General features: G+C 41.6%; 1 protein-coding gene across 1 annotated transcript in view; it reads right to left on the bottom strand.

Annotated features, from left to right (window-relative positions):
• fbn2b (fibrillin 2b) overlaps positions 1-21,881 on the bottom strand; it is a 57,468-nt gene that overhangs the window by 27,821 nt on the left and 7,766 nt on the right. The window contains exons 3-8 of the mRNA XM_044044082.1: positions 19,440-19,522; positions 19,199-19,306; positions 13,757-13,852; positions 13,276-13,371; positions 4,643-4,840; positions 2,083-2,208 (exon numbers count right to left, since the gene is read on the bottom strand). Coding sequence (XP_043900017.1) covers positions 2,083-2,208; positions 4,643-4,840; positions 13,276-13,371; positions 13,757-13,852; positions 19,199-19,306; positions 19,440-19,522 — 707 coding nt within the window. The remainder of the gene's footprint in view (positions 1-2,082; positions 2,209-4,642; positions 4,841-13,275; positions 13,372-13,756; positions 13,853-19,198; positions 19,307-19,439; positions 19,523-21,881) is intronic.

The following is a 21,881-nucleotide window of genomic DNA, read 5'->3' as shown; positions in this document are numbered from 1 at the left end:
CAAGCCTCACTAATTTCACAGTGAAAGCACTGGGTGAGGCTGTGTGTGCATGAGGTAGAAGGGCATGTCAATTAAATCTTCCCCCTAAAGACCTGTGCTGGTTTTTGAGAGATTTCACTAAACATCGGTTTCCTGCAGATCCATGACTTAAGACACGCATCTTCACACAAGCGACGTATTGTTTTAAAACGCTTCACCAACACTGAACTGTTCCTCTTCTCAAAGTGAAATAGCTCGATAAAGCCTAAAAACAACAAATCGGTACCAGAGCTGAAATTTACAAGAGTACATTGTTCAAACGAAGGATACTTTCACACGAGCATTTTCAGATTTAAAAACAACAAAAACAAAAAAAAAAACCATCCATACTAACACACCTAAAAACATATGTCATATCACTGGAGATGTGCATGCCTGTGTAAACAAGAAGCGAAATTTTACCCCCCTGCCATGTGCTTGATTAGAGAACGCTCTACTAATGAGAAACAACAGTGATGAAAAGTAAGAGCCACAACTTCTGTTATGAAACCAACGACGAGGAGAAACTGAAAGAGCAAGTGTTTCAAAAGAGCTTTTCATTCACAGCCGATAATCAGGCTGATAGCCAATGAAAACCAATCAGGAAACAAATGACTGTCACTCCATCGTCGTTTTTTTTTTTAAGGTTTGAATGTTAAAACCAAACCTGCAAGTATTTAACAAACTTCTTCCTTTCTGGGGCTTTAAACCACTGCAGTAACATCTGGAGCAAAATGTATGCGTTTTCATTTGAAAACCTTGTGTGTGGCCGTTTTCTGAGAAAACTAAGCAGCGGCAGTATGTATGCCAATCTTTGTAAAAGATATTATAGCATTAATTGGCATCATATTTATCCTTTGCCAGTGTAAAGTAGTAAAGAGTAGAGGCTAGGTTGAAAAATAGTGACCATGGATGTGTGAGCACTTCCATGAAATCCTGATTAAGTTCCGTATCCTGTGTTTCTAGCTTTTCTTTCGTGTTGTCCTTGTTTCACATGCAGTATAATTGCTCAGTATCAACACCCAAACCTCTCTGGCAGTGCCCGCCTTCTCTGGAAGTGCTCATTCTCTCCTTACAGTAAGTCCTGACATGACGAGGCAGTCACCCAAAACCACAACTGAAAACCTTGACTTGGTGAATTAGTGAAGTCAGACTTTCAGTTTCCTCTTTCCTTCACCGAGACATAAATCATTTTTTGTACACACGTCACAATAACTGCTTCTCATGAATCTGAAGGCGGAGGCACCACTTGCCAATTAATCATTTTTTTGTTTTTGTTTTTTTTTTAAAGTATGTGGTACAGGTCTTAGCCATGATACAAATGAATACAAGGAGAATTTACTTACAATATGCTTTGATAGCTAGTGCAACATTTTAACAGCTTTCTGTAATCGTGTAAAAAAGCTTCAGGCCAAGAGAAACAAAATCAGCCTGACTAACTGTCGGATTGTTTAACCTCACCTTTGTATAAAATTCTATCCAGTCAACGCGTATGTTGTTTCTTAAAAAGGCCCTCAGAGGTTTGTCACATTATATTAGCAACCCTAAAGTTATCATAAAGTGCACAGTCCATGACTCTTACCAACTCAACGTTTCACTTTTTAAATTCAAGTTAAAATATTTAATAGTTTTTAAATCATTTCCACTGTAAAACTTGCTAAAAGAAAACCAAAGGGTATTTAATATTTGGCCGTACACACTAAATTATGAATAATTCAATAGTAAGAAGGATTTCTTCATGTTTGGTGGATCGACAGCAGAGCAGGAAGACTGTGTCTTGCTCAAGGACACCTCAGCAGATGGGAAGGGGGGAAATTGTAATGGCTTGGCTTAGAATTGTGTGTAATAATCCAACTCTTTTTCCATACAAGACATTGTGTGAAAGTCACCTCACACTGTCACTGCTTTAACTACTTCACTCATATTCCCCTGCAACTGACATCGGACAATTTAAATCAAGATGGCCGTGAGACGTCGTTTTCCATGACACATTTTTTAATTTGCTGAACAAGTAATTGTGTTAAATCAACTATTACAGCACCGCTACGTGTGTTACAGACTCACCTTCGCATTTGTGGCTGGTTTCACTTTGACGGTGACCAGCGGGACATTTACATTCATAAGATCCCACAGTATTGATGCAGGTACCTCCCGCACACATGCCTGGCACAGCTTGGCACTCGTCCACATCTAAGAGAAGGAAGATGTAAACACAGAAGTCAATGTACAGTTACAGAAACAGATAAGAACAAACGTTTGAGTGTATCTACACCCATGCATAAAATAATAAGCAATATTTCCTCCTTGGTCAAGACAATGGCAGAAAAAATGTTCAGACTATATATAAATATGTGGCAATTTATACAGATGGAATTTCCCCTTGAGGATCAATAGAGTTTTTTGAATTGAATTGAATTGAGATGCCGCAGCAGCAATGACAGGCTGAAAGTGGAGTTACCTCATAATTTATCTTGCAATGGGCAGGAATTTACATCCAAAGACCAAAATCCCAAATTTTGACCCATGATTTAGAGCATGTTCCTGACACAGATCTTCATTTGGGCAACATTAAACTCCAAGTAACTTGGGACAGACAGATGTCTAATACCACTTCCAGAAAGACCCACTTTAATTCTTGTTTCAACAGGAAATGACTTTTTAAATGTACGCTTTTCCCAGCATTCAACGTGAGTCACTTTTCCCAGTATTGAGGATATGCAGTTGGCTGATTCCTATAAAATTGCACGCACACACACCGAGGAATTATGAAGGCTATTCTCGAGAAAAACCCAAAAGCCTCTGAACATGTGTGCACACCTGCATGCTCATGTAGACAGCCTGTTTGTAATCATCCATAAAGCATTCAATCTGTAATCCGTGTACTGAAGAAATTATGAAAACTAGTGATGAGGAACTTTCCCTCTGCCAAAGTGTGTGAGAGAGAAAAAAAGCTGGCCAACATTCTGATGTGGAGCCTTACATTTGGATTCATGGTCATGTGTGCTTTGTGTTCCTGCCAGTGAGACGCTGCTCTAGGTTCTCTGGCAACCAGCTTTTTTAGTGTATGTGTGTAAGAAACAGAGATTCATGAAAGAAGAAAAAGAAGTAAGAGTAAGAGAGAAGAATGTCAGCAACAGAGAGATGAGGGATCTCTGGCTCCACACTGACATACTTCTAACATAAGAACAGCCTGGTCAGAGCCGCGTCCAAAGAAAAGGTCAGTGCGGTCGAGCTGAAACTCTACAGCTACACTTCTGAAGATGTGACAGGTGACCCTCCTCTGATCCTGTCTTTAAGCATCCACCCTGTCTACATAAAAATGTACATCCATATACTAACCAAGGCTACGTCTGCCCCACAGACTGGATATGAAAGGGGAAGTAGTTTTCTGGCTGCTTCAGTTGCTCATTGTTTTTGATTAAAATTAAAATCTTCGTCCCAATCTGCCTGGGGTGCTGCTGGGTGTGAGGGGAGGGGCAAAAACACAACCGAGCTGGCCTCATGTTGGACATACCATCCATATTTTGTCATATGGATATTGATGTAATCTTATTGCTTCATCTGAGCAGGGCCATAGGTTATTAGAGAGGTATGCACAGCGAGTCTGGCCTGGAACACTGTGAGCAGGAATGTTCATGGAAAAGGGGGAAAATCTGAGTTCACGTTTGCTTGGTTTTCTGAGCCTCAGTGGTTTGATTATATTATTATATTAAATCCATACATGTTGCGCTAGTAAAGACACGTGGACAGCAATTTCAATTTACATTTCCACAAAGTCAGAGCAAACATGTAAGACTTGTAAGAAGACATTTAAAAAGAAATGGTCAAAAGGAACCACACTTATACTGGATTGTATTCTTCCATTAGATAACTCAGCTGTGGCTCTTAATAGACACAGTGCTCCTTGTAAATTGCATACCCCCAGTTTGTAATGCAGGCTTTGTGTTAAAAGCCGGAAACCTCCAAGCCAAAACTAAGATCACAGCGTAAGTCACTGTGTACTTGATGGTGTCCCTCAGAGGGCATTACACTTACATTTACAGCCTAAATTCAAGTCCTAATAGTCTAGTAAAGTGCAAAAGTATCTGAGTGTACTATTAACAAAACAGGACATCAAATTATAATTAGTCTTTATTGTAGTGGTACATCTCCTAAGATTCGAGATCACACGATCTGTCATTCAGGCTACATGTTTACTTCGAAAGACGATAAACCCAAACCTTAACGTTAGAAAGACATACTGTATGTAGCAGAGTGCATATATCACTCACAGTGACACCTACATACAACAAACAAGTGAACCTGTTTACTGTCTTGCAGTCGATATAGAAGCATGTACACGGCTTCTGCAGAATAATAGAAAAGTACAAGCTGGCATCCGGTCCATGACAACACCCTCCAACTATGTTAACACTGGACTGAGGATGTTATTGGTCGGATATGCAGCTTAGATGATGATGATGGATAAATGAATGGTTACAGTATTCACTATGGTGATGGTATGTAGTCTTACAGTATATCAGTACATGTCCTCCTTCATCACTGTTAACAACAAGTTAATAAGGAAACTAATCAGGTGTGTGTGTGCGAGAAAGAGAGGATTTTGTACGTGCACCACACTGACCTTGGCAGGCTCCGGTGCGGATGTTGGGAATGAAGCCTCTCCTGCAGGGATGTGGCTGCGCTGGACACTGCTCACAGGGATGACCCCATGCTCGGCCAATGGTGGCACAGCAGAGGGTCTTGGTGCAGACGATTCCGCTGAGCTGTCCCTGACACATCTGGTTGTTCACCTGCGTGAAACACGGTCCAGTCCGGTAGTCTGTGGTGGGAGAGAGGCACATGTCTTTTGTTAGTTAAGGACTATCTTTGCATTTAAAGTATTAGACGAACAAAAATGGTGATTCACTTCCTCCAACACATCTGGTGTAGCACTAAATGAAACCAGAACAAGCACACAAATGAGAGATTTCTTTGGGCAAAAGCCATATTTTCTGTAAGATCTCACTAAATGACTAAGTGATAAATAAATAATAAAAAAAAAAGAATGAACAGGAGGAATTTAGAGGGATGACTCACTGGGCTTCTTAACACATCGTCACAGTTTAATAGTTTCAAGTGTTTAGTCGTTTGATCAAAGTTCAGCTTACAATAAAGGAGCATTTACAAGTAGTGGGTTTAACCAGAGCTTAAGAGGAACATTATGAGCGTTGGTAGCAACATAGGGGATCACGCCGGAGCACGAGTTCACCGCCATTATCCTATTAAACCTGCTCAGATTAAACTGGGAAAAACATATCAATGCTGTCTCTTTCAGCAGGAATTTAGCAATAGGATTGGAATGACTGCTATGCATTTTGTCGATGTGATAATAAGTCAACCTAGTGAAGCACATTCCAGTGCTTTATCTATAACATCAGCTGAACAGTGGAGGTTTCTATTTTCACTGATTGTAAAATAGAGTAGGAGCAGCTACAGGCAATAACAGTCAGTTACTCGAGGTGTTTGACAGCAACACAACTTCAAAATATACAGTATTTGTGTATTAATAACAAAACATTAACGTAAATACTGTGTGAGAATTTACTAGTCTGTATTTGGGGAAATGACAGCAACAGAGAAAGTAAACAAGCAAATTCAATCATTGAAACAGATGCTACATGCATAACAAACTCTGAAGAAAGTGAGAATGAAATGTTCCAGGCTTCAGGGATCATCGAGCCTCCCTTTTGCTGCGCAGCTTTCCAGCAAAACCCAGGGTTAATCTTGTTAAATGCACTTTACAACGAATTCAGACACATTGACCTCACACTGAAATGATTTCAGGAATACAATATTCATCCTTTCAATCACATGCAGCGTAATGATGCCTTCCCTTGTGGAGGAAACTATTATTACATTCTCTGCAGTGGCGCCAAACTCACTATAGCCTTCATCTGAAACGTGGATTGTTACATTGTGTCAGTGGAGATGAAAGACACAGTGCACGGTTGGCCAAGGCAGGGAGATGTGAGGAGGAAGGAGAGTTCAGAGAGCTCTGAAGGACAGAACGGAACCGCTCTTATTGGTTCCTTGTCCGACATGAAAGGGAGAAAAGGGGAAATGAGTAGGAGACGGAGAAACAAAATGACAGCGAGTGAGAGGGAGGGAAAGTAAAGTAGGTCAAAGTGGGCATCCAGAGTGCAGGTTGGAGTTCACAGCAGTTCTCCCTTTCATCCATCTGTCTTTATTTCTCTATGCTCACTGAAGCTTTTCCTGTCTGTCTGTCTGTCTCCTGCTCTTTCCTTGCACGTCTATCAGACACTTTTTGAACTTTCATCTTCACAGTAGAACGCAGACTCATAAAGGCAATTGGTCACGTTCTCCGAAACTGTCGTTAAGAAGAAGCATGATACAGCGAATTTACATTGAGATCTTTTTTGAAGAATGGGAATCCTTATTTTTTATTTTCCTTTCTGTCAGTAAAAGCTAAAAAAATACTCACCTCAGCTCAAGAAAGATATAAGTCTTTATATTTGCAACCCAAATATAATAATAACATAATAAACAACTCTATGTCAACACAAGCAAATTGCGCAGTTAGAAAATGAATAACACAGCGTTTCCAGCATGAGTGCTTTGATTTTATGACACAGAGGACATGAGTGGACTCACACACTGGTCATCCAGCAACACTGTGGCCACACACAACAGCCAAGTCTCAAACATTGCCCTATTCTCTCTGTTTCCTAAACACATGTGTATACACAAGATGGAAATACTTGTCTCTGTGGATACACACATCTGAACAACAACACATCATCCATCTGAGCGCCAGCGTCAAGCCAAACAAAAGACTGGAGCAGGTTTCTTTGAAAGCACACAATAACAAACAATGCAGAAAAGTCTGGCTGTCTCACTGTGTCCAGAAAAAACATGTGCACTTCATGTTTCAGGGTTTTTTCTTGTTTGTTTGTTTTGTATTGTTTTTTTAATTGTCTTGTGCATAAATATTTTTATGACTGGTCTGAATCAAGAGGTTAGTGTGACAGGGACACAGTGGTATGCACATCTATATGTTATGCATGCAGATTCAGAGGACACATGTGATGAGGGGCGTGGGCACTTGAGGACAGGAGCTTAATCAAGCATCCTGACTCAGTCCTGCTGACGACATTGGGAAAGAACTTTGTCTAATTAGTGTTCAAATGACTTAGTAGATCAAGAACATTCACCATGCCTTACTCCTAACTCCACCATGAGCTGTCTCACTGAGACATCTCTGCTTTCATTCTTCATTCTTCTCCATCCAGTGTACTTCACAGTAAAGGAAGAAATTTCCCACTTTGCCTTAGACTAAATGCAGTATTCTGTCATACATTAGGCAATTTCCAATAAAAATCTTCAATGAATTACTTCCAGTAGTCAAGTTTAACTTTAACACATTCATGATCCTTAACAATTGGGATGAGCTGATTTGATGCCCAGTATCAGTACAGGTGTGATACTGACCCAAATCACGAGAACACATATAGATAAAGGAAAAAAATCTGACTGTCATGTGAGTGCTGCAAACGTCTTCCACCCAGAATTATATTATTTTAAATTGGCTGGTTGTAGTTAGGTGGTAAATGCATCAACACAAATGTCTTAGCAAGAGCCAAACTGTTTAAAAGAGATAATACCAGAGCCGATACCAGTGTTTAACACTGTATTCTGGATTAGGATTAGTGATACCAACAGATCCTGTCAATTCTCCTCTCTGATTTAAAAACTAAAGGTGACAAGGCTTTCCATGGTTTTTATCACTATTGATGTTGCTTCAAACTGCGTTTCATCACTGCTTTAATGTGTTATTTGGACTTTCTATTATTGGCTCTCATTTTGCCTTTTCTCTTTTGACTCTTGTGCTACTCTATGTGCTCTGTAAATTCACTCAACAAGTTGTAACCACAATTTGCCTTAAGCCACTGCTGCACTTATAACCTTTAACCCAGATCAGTCCACACAGATTAGAACGTCGTTCAAATCAGGCAATTTGACCATGATCTGACCTTTCACATGTGATAATGTTTTTGTAGTCAAGTCAGCCATATCTGATAAGAGAACGTGGCCACTCATTCAAGCAGAATACTACTTGCTCTAATGAGAGATGGATTAAAGGAAGATGAAATACCGTTAAAAAAATGCTTAAATCTGTCTGGAACGCAAAAAAAAACAACAAAAAACTTTCCCATCAACCATGTCCAACGGTGCTATCTTGGATTTGAGGCAGGGCAGTGAGCGGACCACTAAGCAGAAAGAGACATTGTATGAGAAAAGAGGAAAAACTCAATTATAGCCGCTTAACTATTTATAAAACTCCCATGAGGGAAAGGTTGGTGAAGAGAGACACTGTTGAAAATATGAGGTGATTACACTGATTGATTACACTCTGACAAGAGGTCATCAAGTCAAATCAATTAAGTGTAGAAATATATTCATACACAACCTCTGCATATTTGTGTGTGTGTGTTTGTGTCTGGTTAGTGTGTACAGGTTGAGCATATGTTTGGCCAATCTTGTGTAATTTCTGATTCCAGTGTGGTGTTTGTGTCCCTTAGTCCCCACTAATGTTGATATAAATAAATCATTCGAATGTGTGGGCTTTTTGTTTGCATTTGTGTGTGTGTGTGTGTCAGTGTGTGTCCTTGTGTTTGGGAGGTTAGCCTCCATCTTGGCCAACTGTAGCAGACTGTTAGTCTTATCAGCGCCATTATCAACAGGCTTGAAATCTCCCTTTTCCTTTCGACCTAATCGTTCCTCAAGGAGTCTGCTCCTTTCATTTCGTTTTCTTCCACACCAACAGCAGCCAGTCGAACATGACCAAATGTTTAACACACACACACACACACACACTTATGAGGGCCAAAAACTGTGGGAGAATGGAAATTGGAGAGATAAGCCTACTGCAATCTACCATGATCTAAAAGCCTGAAACCTCTTGCAAATTGCTGTGTGGGGGTGACTACACACACACACACACATAACACACATTACTGCTTTTGAAGCGCTTTCACCGTGTTCATTTTGAATATCTATACTTAGATGGCATCAGATCGCTTGATACAGTTCCTCTGTCATTGTTCCTATATTTCACCCACTTTATGTAAAAGCTATCTTGACTTACACAGTTTTTGTGTGTCTGTTTTGGGAAACTTTCTGACACAGTGCTGCAGGAGTGGCACAATAACGCAGACGTTTTTAAATGACGCCGCCAGGAAAAAACACTGGTGGGCAAGTGGGCTCTTGGCTCCATCAACAACAGCCACTCATGAGACGTGTTATTTATTCTGCACACGGGAATGTTTTTGTAACAGCAGTGAGAGTAAACGGCTTCATATTTCATCTTGCTCGATCAAACACTGCCTTCATCACCGTCCTGTGAACCCAGTTCAATTCCGACTAGGACAAACTACAGCTTCCAAGTTTGACCTGGTACTGGTAAAAAAAACAACCTCAATTTGCATTTACAAGATAGCTCTTTAAAATTAAGTGCTGCCATGAAAACAGAAAATAAAACACAGCGGGGGAAAACGGGATTACACATGATTCAAAGCATGATGTTTCAAATCAGAACATACAATTATTTTAGTTGAATGTACCAGGCTCATTATAATAGCAACACATTTTCAGATGCAAATTAAAACACACTGTTGCTATGTTTGTTTGAAAATACCATCAGCTCGTTCTGATGTCTAGATGTTTGCCCGTTTATGGTTAAATGGAATTCATTGTGAATCTAATGGAAAAGAGAAATATGGGTTGACATAATTTAAAGACTTGCTGTAGACCAAATTTAGCAAATTCCAAAGTTCCTTATCTTGAAAGTAAGCCTTGTTTCCTCTTGCTTTTACACAGATTCAGAGAAATATCACGACTTCCTTCACCTCTAAAACCTTAAAATGCCCCTGACATCATCGCCTGCTGGGGACAAAATTGCTCTTCTGCAATTATCGATTTATTTGGTCTGGCCTGGTCTGGAATTGGGGCTGGCGACAGAGGAACTATATAGGTCCACTGGGACACAATGGACCGGGTATTACTGGAGCAGAGCTGACTTAACTGGGCCAAAACTAATGTCATTATTTTTCCAACTATGTCGTTTCAAACCAATGCAGTAGACCAATTAAGAAATAAAAAAAAAAAATAATAAAAAAAAGTCATTGACACATTTCAACTAAGTCTAAAGGCCGGTTATTAAAGTCAATGGGATTCATCTTCACACAAACACATCCATTAATGGTAAATATATGTCAGCTTGAAGATAAGTGGTTAATTAAAAGCATTTCCAGAGATTTGGGTCCTGACATTCTCTAAGAAGCACATACTTATGAGCAGGAGAATCTCCGCAGGATCACCGCAAGGTGACCTTGAGGTTCTCCAGCAGCGTTCTCACATAATTATGCTCGGACGGAGAAGTAGGGATGACTCGGGCGTTAACATATTATAGAGATTATATTTGGGAGCTGACAGGACACTCTGCTCTTGCCGATACATCTGCTCCACACAGAGTTATCTGTTCGTAGACAGGGATCATGACATCGTCCATAAAAACATGAACTTGACATCATGTGCTATTGAAAACTAGCGATAGAGACCTTCAACAAAATGTTGATTACTCAATGAGAAGTACATGTAGACTCAATTTCCCCATACAATTATTTTTATTTTTACAACCAGAGGCATTGCCCCCTGGTGGCGACTCAATATACATTCACTTCCTGTATTTCTTCACTGTGGCAAATGAAAGCTTCGGTCCATTTGTTTAAATACACGTCCATGCAACATACCACCACTATCATTCCTTGACATACACTGCTACCAAGGCTAAAAAATACATGTTTGTACATCACGTACACATAGACAGACAAAAAACTGTGTCAAGGTTATTCTGAAACACATCATTTATGATAAGTTACGGTAGAGACTGTGGTAAATGGTTTTGATAATGCTAAGTATCTCATGTTAACCATAACTGAAGCCTTAGACACACATACTGTATGAGCTGTTAGCACTTTGCTCCACATGCGCACACACACACACACACACACACGAGACACACAAACACACAGGAGTTTCCCATGACTCCATTCCACATTCCCAGTTCTCTGAAAGTGAGGGACTCTCACTGCCCTCATAATTGCAGTGCAGTCCCCTCACTGAATCACACAATAAATCTGTTGACTCATGGCCGCAGTTACACTGACTCTAAAAACACCACGATATATAATACTCGTAAGAGTTTACACCAGGGAATCTCCAGCCTTCCTCGGGATGAACCCAATACTAACAAAATGTATTAGTCATTTACCAGATTTTATGAGTTTGGGCTTTTTTCCTTGGTGACCTAAAGACCTATTGTCTAAAAATGTATTGCAAGTTGTCATTTTTATAATTTATACAAAGTGACCAAGATCATTTTCATGTCTGTTAGTGATTCTTCATAAATATGTCTGTTTGTAAAATTACATCATCTCTCTTTTCTCTGGAGAATATTTTGCAACGAAAACAGACAAGTTAATTGTCTATGCAACCTGCAGCTCCGGGATTCTACTCAATCTTACAACATGGAGATTAATTCTATGTCTCCTCTAAAGACTGTGTGTACACAGCTGGGGAGTCTATTTTCATTTTCACCCAATTCCTCCCCTTTCCCTCATCTCCTCCCCTCCATCTCTCTCTTTCGCTCTGTCTCCTCTCCTCATCAGGAAATGTCCATGACTACTCCACAAAGAAAGTCTATTCTGTCAGTCCTGTGGGGATGTTGAGGAGCGGGACGGGGGATAGTATTTGTTGCCAGATGTCTTTTGAGCTGCCTCTGACAAACTCAACCCCTCAGATGTTGTTTTGTCCAAGAAAACAAAGACACTTGAGTTTCACGGAGAGTGGAAGAAATGCTAGGAAAGTGACAATTGCTACAGTAAAGAGGAAAGGAGGACAGGAGAGAGGGATATGAGAAAGTAAAAGTGGAATGCCAAAAAGATAAATGAGGTGTGTGCAATTAAGGGCCAAGCCATTGTCCTGCCTCAGTTCAGGTAACAGTGGGGGGGCAGGAAGAGGGAGGTACAAAAAGGTGAGGGTCACAGTAAGGTCACACATGAAGGCATAAACATCTCTCTCCTTCTCTGAAAAGGTGAACTGAGGTGAGCAGAGTCTAAAAGTAGCCATCAATTCAGACGGGGTTTTTTTTCTTCTGCCACAGAAATGTGCTACCTTCTTCCAAATGCTTCCCACCACACACACACACACACACATATTACAGGCCTCTGTTTAATGCCCAGGAGATACACACCAACTGTCTGTCTGACGCTGCATAAAGAAGAGCCTGCTCACTCAGCGCTGAAGTAATGCAGTAGCACATCTGATGGGAACAGCACTCCTGACTGCATGACCACGTCAAAGCTTTCCTGGTACGATATTTATCTGACCAGTTTAGTGTGCGTTGTAGGGAATGTATTGACAAAACGCAGGGTCACATGGTCTACCACCTCACCAATCAGGCAGTTTGGCCAATCAAATGATGCCGTTTTTTCCACTACATAGTACCAGCTCCCCTCGCCCCGCCTCTACACAGTTTGGTTGGTTTTCCATTACAATATAGTACCTCCTCAACATGGGCGGGGTCATCACAGCACGGCTGCATGAAATTGCTGCAACCTTGTTTTATTCACGACACACACAAACTAGTGACTAGTGACTTGTAAAGCAGTTGTTTTTGATGGCCAACTAAATCCTTAGAATCAGTTCATTAAAAAAGATTTGCTAAGCACTTCCTCCATGACCGGAGCACAGACTCTGACACAGTCACTGAATACAGCGGCTTGGATTTGTGATGTAGCTCGCCACTGGCGATCGCAGGCTTTCAGCAGTGCTGTCACTAAATACACCACACTGCTCTGTTAAATGATGAGATTTTAGACATTTCTTTGCAAAATTTTTCAGGATTGTTGATTCTTTTTAACTGATCTACAGTTGGGCATTGTTCGCTTTGATTCTTGTGCTCTTCTTCCAGTGACCACACTCTGACCAATCAGTGGCCGGCAGTCTGATGAAGTCACTCATAATATCGGCTCAGCTCGCTTGGAACGGCACCTGAGCAGGAACTAAAAAAAAAGCACCAGGTACCAGGTACTATCACTAATGGAGAAGCATAATAACCACGATGTGCCGAGGCGACAAAAAAGAAACAAATCCCATCCTGAGCAATGACAAACGGAAAGGAGGATGAGCTCTCACCTCTCTCGCACTGTGGACCGGTGAAACCATAAACACAGGCGCATCTGTTGGGCCCGATGCAGCGTCCACCATTCTGACAGCCTTTCTCACACACAGCTACAGGAGACACGGGAGACAGAGACAGAGAGTGAATCACAGAGAAGCTACAAATTAACACACTCTTTTCTTGTCACAGACACAAACACTGGTCTTTCATTTAGCTTCAAATGACTTCACTGTTGAATAACTTGCTTCACTAACGCATAAACACACGCTGCATTGTATATTTGTATTACAAACATATGTGAAGATTGTCACGGATGACATCAGTCCTTTGGCCAGTGATGTTAACCCTCCTCACGTCATGTCTCACTTAACTCCAAAAACATGTCTAACCTTTCAAAAGGATTAGACTAGTCTAAAAACAGGTCTTAATTGACTAACAAGGTCTAAATAAGAAACGAAGCAAAAAGTCTGCAGAGCTGCAGCAGCTTCCACTCACGCTGGCCACAGTGGCTGCCTGTGTAGCCATTCGGGCAGGAGCACGAATCCTCGGCGCAGCTGCCTCCATTCATACACCTGATGTTGCAGGACTGAACTGTAGGAGACAAGAAACAGAGAGGGACATGAGGGTGATGAGAAGGACTGAGATGCACTTCAAAAATCAACATTAGAAACTTCACTCTTCTCGTTCTATCAAGAAAAATAAGCTATGTTTAGTGTCAAATAATATAATTTAGCTGACTGACTGGTTACAGTAAGGTTTTTGTTTTTTATTCTAACCCACTCTAAGAGTTGTTTAAGAACATCTTCACATTTTCTGTTAGTTCTGTTTTATCAGACAAAGCTCAAAGGCCCCCAGGCCACAAAACCAAAAAAAAATCAAGCCGACTGGGATCAGGCAATAAGTCAAGCCAGCTGTGTGCTACAGTCTGTCATTCAGGAATTTGCTGAGAGGAGAGGGAAGAGGGAAACTGGGTAAGGGGTGTAAGTCAAACGTAGCAGGATGCACAAAGAAAGAAAGCATGCCATTTTGAGTAAACAGACAAGTAGAGCTACTGTGACACTGGCTGTTCTAATCTGAAACAGGACCTTCCGGCGGGCAGACTGCTTTGTCAAAGTGTGAGCTGGTCTTAAACACGTAGCTGCAGCTTCCATAAGAGAAACTAATTGGTCCTCTTGGCCGACAGCTCAGCATCTTTCAGCTGAGCCAGCCTTTTACCACACACAAGAGGAGAGCAGACACCTACAGTGCTGGATGTCAGCAGACTGCATTCTCTGACTGTTTTCTCACATCCTGTTTTACTTCATCCTTCAGGCTCGACCCGGGTGGATGTCTTACTGTCTTTTACCTTGTGCTCTTATTGTTCTTCCTTCATCCACTTTCCCTTATTCCCCCAGTGCCTTTCATGCTCATCTGTCTATCTCTTAAATGCAAGTTTAACATCAATTTCCTTTCCCTCTTTCCGCTTCGCTTTCCACTATGTCTCTCTCCCTCTGTAAGTTGCGCGCAGCAGAAGAAGGGAAATGACTGGGCTTCCCCTTAGGTGACTCTTTCTAATGACAAATTCTGTGTATGCACACTTGCCAACAAGGGACATTTCAGCTGCGACAATCCATCCACTTATTCTGACTGTGCCCAAGCACACTAAATACTTGTGTGAGTCATGATGAGCCACTCTCAGGTAGTTCCTCATCATAACGACCGTCGCTTACTTACATGCATAGACTTCAGTTACATGAGTCAAAGTCAATAGTACATATCTTGGACCCTGCGGAGTTTCAGTAAATGCAAGGCAGAGATTGTCAACAAAGCGTTCATGTCTCCATGTACTTAATGCATCTTAAGTCTGGAAGAATCTTTTTCATATGCAACACTTGGCAGACTCTATGCACAGATTTGGCAGAAAACGTCATGGCAACATATGGTCATCAATTAAAGCAAATAGTTTGGGGCTCTGGGGCAATCCAGGTTTTTATGTTAGTGTAGACTGCTGGCTCTCTCTCTCTCTCTCTCTCCCTCACTTTCCATCATTCGCTTTCACTCTCATGGGAGTTCAGTCAAGTCGTCCTATCAGGTTTCACCTTAAGCTCTGTAAAGCCACAGTGTGCTCATTTGACTCTGTTGTCTTCACTCGGGCCAATGCAAAGTGGCAGTGATGTGAAACTTTCTAAGAATAAGAATAATTATTGCAGTAAATAATTGCTGTTTTCCCAACTGTGGAGCAAACCGTGGCGGAAACCATTCTAGTGAGCTGTAACCTAGACTCACACAAAACAAAGGGCATCTTGGGTAAGCTCATGCATTTTTCAACAAGTCCCCCTCCCCATGAAAACATATTTTCAAATAGGTCAAGGCAGGGGAAAGTATTGGGAAAGTATTTGGCAGAGTGAGGTGGATGGGGAAAGAGACTCTGCAGCAAGAGTCTTTCTGTCCACTTGTAGTCACTGATGTTTCTGCCTTCAGGAATAAAGGATGATGGGATAAGTGCTGATAGGATGGAAAGAGACTGAAGGTATATAAGTAACAGATATTCAGCTCATGTGTTTTATCTGTTACAGGAACTAGATAGGAGGAAAAGGAGGAGAAGGAAGCAAACAAGCCTATTTGGAGGCAGAAGACGATGATCTCACTGGCTGACTTTGCAGCTCACTCCCCCTTTTCATGGCACTCCATCCCCCACAGGTGAAGAGGCATGGTTTGCCCCAATAGCCTGTGTCTGAACAGCTACACGTGCAGAGCAACAGGATGTGTGCGCACGCGCGCATCTATGTGTGAGTCTTCCACGCATACGGAGCAAAACGAGTTGGGTGTAGCTTTGAGGCACCACAATGCACCTCTGTATTCTGGTAGTGTCGTCGGTGAGCCGCTCACATCTGGGTGTTTTTTACGAGAGGCTGCGAAACACAGGAAGTCCAGCTTTCTGTGTGTGTGTGTGTGTGTGTGTGTGTGTGTTCGTGCACACGCACATGTGTATGTGTGTGTGTGTTTGGGTGCATGGCCACACATGTCTGATGGAAAGCTGAGGAACTTTACAGCTGTGTTTTGTCCTGATTTACTCAGACGCCAGGGACCAGAGACTGGTCAGCTGCAGTTTCAGTGTTGGGCAAAGTAATGAAATGAAATGGAAGGCTATATGAGATGCCGTCACAGCAGGCTGATTTTTGGAAAATCTGAGGCCTTCACCTTTTTATTTGTGGAGACAGTAACTCACGTCTCTAGCCTAAGCTGGCAGACCAATTGATTTGCTTCCATACATCATAACAAGACCAAGCAACATTTGCATTAACAGTCCAGTACTGTATGTAACATTAAGGAGGATTTATTGGCAGACATTTAAGATACTACCCTGTCATGGTATTATGTTGTCTTGTCCAACCTTTATTGTCTGTGGTGCCTCTCTTTCTCTCCTGTCTTCCCCTCCCCTGATCCGTCTAACATGCATCCACCCCCACATTCAACCCTACAATAGAAGTCAGTTTAAAGACAGGTGTTTCTCAGCAATTGGGGTGGAGAATAACCATGGTCATAATTTCATAATTATGGTTATAGGAAGTCACAAGGTAATAAAGATGACCCTGTATGGTTCTGTGCACAGCTGCTCTGCTGTAAGAATGTCTGGTTTTCTTTAAGGCCGACTTACTAGCCCTTGTTGTCTGGGAAGTGACGTATATCTCCAGGTTATCAGTAAACACGTTTCATGCAACTCCAAGACCGCCCTGGCTTTTCCTTTCACTGTTTCTGAACATGTGTACATTTCTGACCATCTGCTGATCTATCCACATAAACACATGGTGTGGCTCCAGTAGAAAATCACAAATCTGTTTCTGATTTATTTGAATGTCTGCATTCCACAGGCAAGACGCAAGGCATAGAGATGCTATCTATAACCCATTGGAGCAGGGTGCTAGAATCAGGCTGTATAATTAAGGCCGAGGAAATTGGCGTTTCCAAACGGATCTCCATTGAGTTGCAGCTTGTTTCCAACTGCACTAAATGATCCTATTGAACGGAAAGAGGAGCAGTACAATGCATAGTGTTTGCCACTACAATAGTCCAATTACAAGGCTTTGTAACGTTGATAAAAACCAATAAATTAAAACCAAGTGTTTAAACACACAGCATTCATTTCTACAGTTTGGGGTCTCTCAACCAAAACCACTTAGTTTGATGACACTGGGAAGTAGCATTGGCTGTTGGGTATTGTTGGCTTGTCTCATTTAGATCCCCTGTGTTTTTTCACTTTATTGAGAGAGCTTCAGCAGCAGAACACATAGAAAATGACAATGGGTAGGTGTAACTAGCACTACCCAATATTTCCTTCCTTACTCTGGCCTTTCATGCGGGCTTTAGCTCAGAAATGAGTGCACAGAAGGGTAAAGCAGATGAAGTCATTAAAAGGCAATCAAAATTAGACGGTCCATTAGTTAGAAATATAGATTTTTATGTATTTGGAGCGTTGAAAACGTTTTGGGTGATGTATGTACACTAATCAACATCTGGCATGGCAAAAATTAACAATGTATTTAACAGATCATAGAGCAACTCGTTATAGAGCTGAGGAAAAAATCACCATAAATCCCAGCTGAGAGAAACTGAGAATCACCAAGTGTGACAATCAATTAGTTCCCTCTTCTGCAAAGCTCTCGCAGTTACTTCACTTTCAAGTGTCATTCCGGTCTCTGAGGGACACGAGTCTTGCCAAAGCACTGACTCTGCAGGAGAAATGTGTGTATGCTGCCATATAGGTCAGAGACTGTTTTTGTCCACCCAATCCTCTGCGTCCTTCCTCTAAGGGTCATCCTTACTTGTACTTGGAACAGATCCCACTTTACACGTCTGGGTCATAACATACATGTACGGTATTCTATCTGTCTGCAGTCTACCTGTGTGTACAGCTACGTGTGTGTAATGGAATGTGAGCATGTGAAAAGTGTCTGACTTCAGGAATGAACCGACGAGCTGACTCAGGACAATTGAAGCAATAAAGCTGAACTACACTTTGCTTGCTCCCCGAGTGCTGCTTTCCAGCGTGTGCTGTACATAATAATTTCATACTTAAACCCTGCACACAATGCACTGATCTCACAAAGACAAATGTGATTTCACACACTCTGCATGTGTGTGTGCTCACACACGTGCAGACTGAGCTGGAGTGGCCACACTCTCTACTTTAATCCTGATAAAAACCTGGTGACCTGCAGTCTCTAGTGCAAACCTGGGACTCTACATGCTACAATTACACTGGCTGCATAACTATTCTGGGGTGGAACCACTACCTCTGTAAAATTATAGAGCAATTGAATGAGTAGAAGATGAAACTGCACAGTGTAACTGGCTACATCAGGAGTCTGAGCTGCTTGGCTGGTTCAGAAGTTCATTATTTCTATACTTAAACTTGCAACAATGATCTATGGTTCTGTTCTGCTAATCACTTTGTTCAATAAATGATGAGATAAGGCGCTGAAAAGGCCAAAGGCTATAATAAGTAGAGCGTAAGCTCAGCTTAGCACAAAGACTGGAAACAGCGGGAACAATTAACTATTTTTTGGACTCTGCAAGACAAAGTAAACTGACTGCAGCCTCATTCTAACTGTAATGACAGATGAGTGAACTCTCCAACAGAAAGAGAATAGGCACATTTTCCAAAATGTCAAACAAATCCTTTAATCATAGTTTATGGCTGAATGCAATGCTATTTTTTTTTTAATTAGCATTTCGGTTCCTTTCTTCCCTGATAAAACATTTGGTCCATAAAATATATATATATATAATAAAAGTTGTTTGGGAATAAATGTAAATTGCTCTGGACAAACGTGTCAGCTTGAATGCAGATAGAATTTGATTCTGTTTATCCCATTATGATGAAGTTTGATGTTAGAAGAACATGTTATTGAATATCTATACTGTGTGTGCGTGTGTTTGATTAGAAGCATTACTGACCTCCTCCTCCTGCTCCTGCTCCACAGCTGGGAGAGAGCTGACCATTCGAGCAGGTACACATGTTGGGTCTGGAACAGAAGCCATCGCCACAGGAATTCCTGCAAATTGCTGAAGAGGAGGAGAGGGGAGAGGGTAAGACAGGAGAGAATTTGCTCTTTCACTTGTTTTCCAATAGTGGCATTTTTTGTTTTTTATCTTTTCCACTGGGCATTGTTGTATCAAAAGTTTAAGGATTACTTACGAACAATACACTGGTTCCCGCCGGGCAGTGTCTTCCATCCTGGACAGCAATATGAATGAAAGCGAGAGCCACACACATTGGGCCTGACGGAGACAAAGAGATAGAACAAACAAACTCACTACTCACCCAGACCTCCCAAATATATTTTAGCAAAAATCCCTAAACAAATACACACAGTTTTGAGTAATCTTCTGAGCTGGCCAAGACCTGCACAGCTCTGCTTTCAGAATAAACAAAACAACCTTTGATACGAAGCCTCCTCGAGTGATGGATGGAGGTAGAATGGAGGGAAGAATGAGGCGTAGGATTTTCATTTTCGTTTAAGGCTAAATTTAACATTTGAAGGACAATAAGGTTCCGCCATTTCCTCAAATCACAGACTTGGCTGTCCTGTCCTCTGGCAAGTATCCAGTCATCCTCCGCCTTGCTGCCCACCCCCCTCATACAGCTCTGATTCTTCCTGTTCTAGGGAGCCTGCAGTGAACTTTGACCCAGTTTGACAGATGTAGGAGTCATAACAGTGCATATAGTGCTTGACTGGCCTGACAGGTTAGCCACAAAGTTTTATGCCGAGGAAATGGCTAAACCACATCTAGAGATGACAAGCTCATACACACATAAACGTGCAGTGGTGCTTAAGTGTGCAGCTGCCTTACAATCTAATGCAAAGTACACTTCCCTTTCACTTTTATCATCCATGAATAATTACACTCCTTTGCCTGTAGCTCAGTTTATTTAGAACTGGACCCAAAATACCAACATGCATCAATCCCAAAGCCCAACTCCACATGCACATACTATAAGGAAGTGTGAGTCACTGTGTGCACTCAAGTGAAATACCCTGCATAAATCGGTTTAACAAGCTGAAGGGATTTCAACCATGTGGTTGTAGTAATGATATCCTTGGTGACCTCTCAGAGTGTGTAATGGCAATAATAATAATAATAATGATGATGTGTATATCTGTGCTGGTGGTTTCTTGTTTGCAGGACCATAGCGTGGTAAATTGTGAAAAAGCCTTATCCAGATGCTCATAGTAGAGTCATTTGCCTCAGGGATCACATCACATCTCACTTTAGTCCATTTCTGCCCCCTGGACACGATTTATGACTGTTTAAAATTACGCTACATCACTCTGTGTTTGCTGACAGAGACCAAGGACTAGTAAAATTGGAGAATAATTTAACAAGCCTTTAACAAGGGATACCCTAGCGGTTTGATATACTTTTATAAAGTTGAGGCACGTTTAAGGGAGCAGTTAAAATAATGTAAAGGGTCTAAAGTGGTACTGCAGTGGCTATGATATTCTAGTTTTAGCAGCCTAGAATGAATCAAGTTTAAAAAGTTGACCTGACTATTGGCTTTTTCTCTCATAAAAATGTAGATGAGATGGAACATGCAGTTAAAACGTGGGGACTGCAAGACTAGAGCTAAAGGTGAAGTGTTTGCTCTGATGAACTTTGCAAGTTCCTCCAGCATGAAACAGATGACCCTCCTTCCTACTCACTAGACAGCATCCATAGTAACCCGGGGCTGTCACCAGGCAGATGACAGCTGGGGTTTGAATCTCTGATGCATAGATAGCAGGGTACACCTCCAACCACATTACCAGATGGTATGTGGGGGACAGAGAGACAGACAAACAGGTGGGCAAACAGACAAGATATATTTATGTAGGCAGAATTAGTGGTCAGACAAAAAGGGGGAAACTAAAACAGACGCGGGAGAAAAGACAAAAGCAGAGAGGGCTGAGGCGAAAACGTGACGACTGGCTTTGCAGGGAAAGTGGAAGAGGAACGGCAGTGGGGAGAAGGGAAAACAGGACGGTGGGAAAGGAACAGGAGAACAGTGGGAGGGAAAGCAAAACAAGTTTCTGTTGAGAAGAGGAAGAAGCAGGAGGAGGAGTGGGAGCAGAAAGCAGGAGATATGGAAACGAAAGGAGACAGCAGAAGCTTGGTGAGGGTCGAACTTCTGGGGGAAAAAAACACACACAAAAAAGTTCAGAAATGCATCGATCGAGACATCGGCATTCCGTCAATTAATGAGCAGGGAACCACATTTCCTCCTGATCTAATTTGCTAGAAAACGTTCAAGAATTTCCACTGTTTTAGAACTGGAGGATGGCAGTATATGGAGGATTATGCAGGCCTGATTTTGAGGTGCTATGGTTTGTTATTCTTCATCTCTCTTTCCCTTCTTCTATCGCAAAGAGGGGGCTTTTGAGGGAGAAGTAAAACAGACTGAAAGACTGTCATAAAAAGGAGTTTAAGCCCCAGGGGTTTATCCTCAATTTTGAAATGTCCTACTGTTCTCTGGATTCAATCTAAAGAAGATTAACTCTTCAGTGGCCATGTCAAAGCCTTTGAAGTTCCCTCCTGCTCTGTGGACGGCTCATTAACTTCTATTAATAGCAATAAAGAGAAAATAGGTGTTGAATGGAGT

Source organism: Solea senegalensis, linkage group LG14 (genome assembly GCF_019176455.1).
Source record: "Solea senegalensis isolate Sse05_10M linkage group LG14, IFAPA_SoseM_1, whole genome shotgun sequence".
Classification (NCBI taxonomy): domain Eukaryota; kingdom Metazoa; phylum Chordata; class Actinopteri; order Pleuronectiformes; family Soleidae; genus Solea; species Solea senegalensis.
This window is presented reverse-complemented; position numbering and strand designations above follow the sequence as displayed.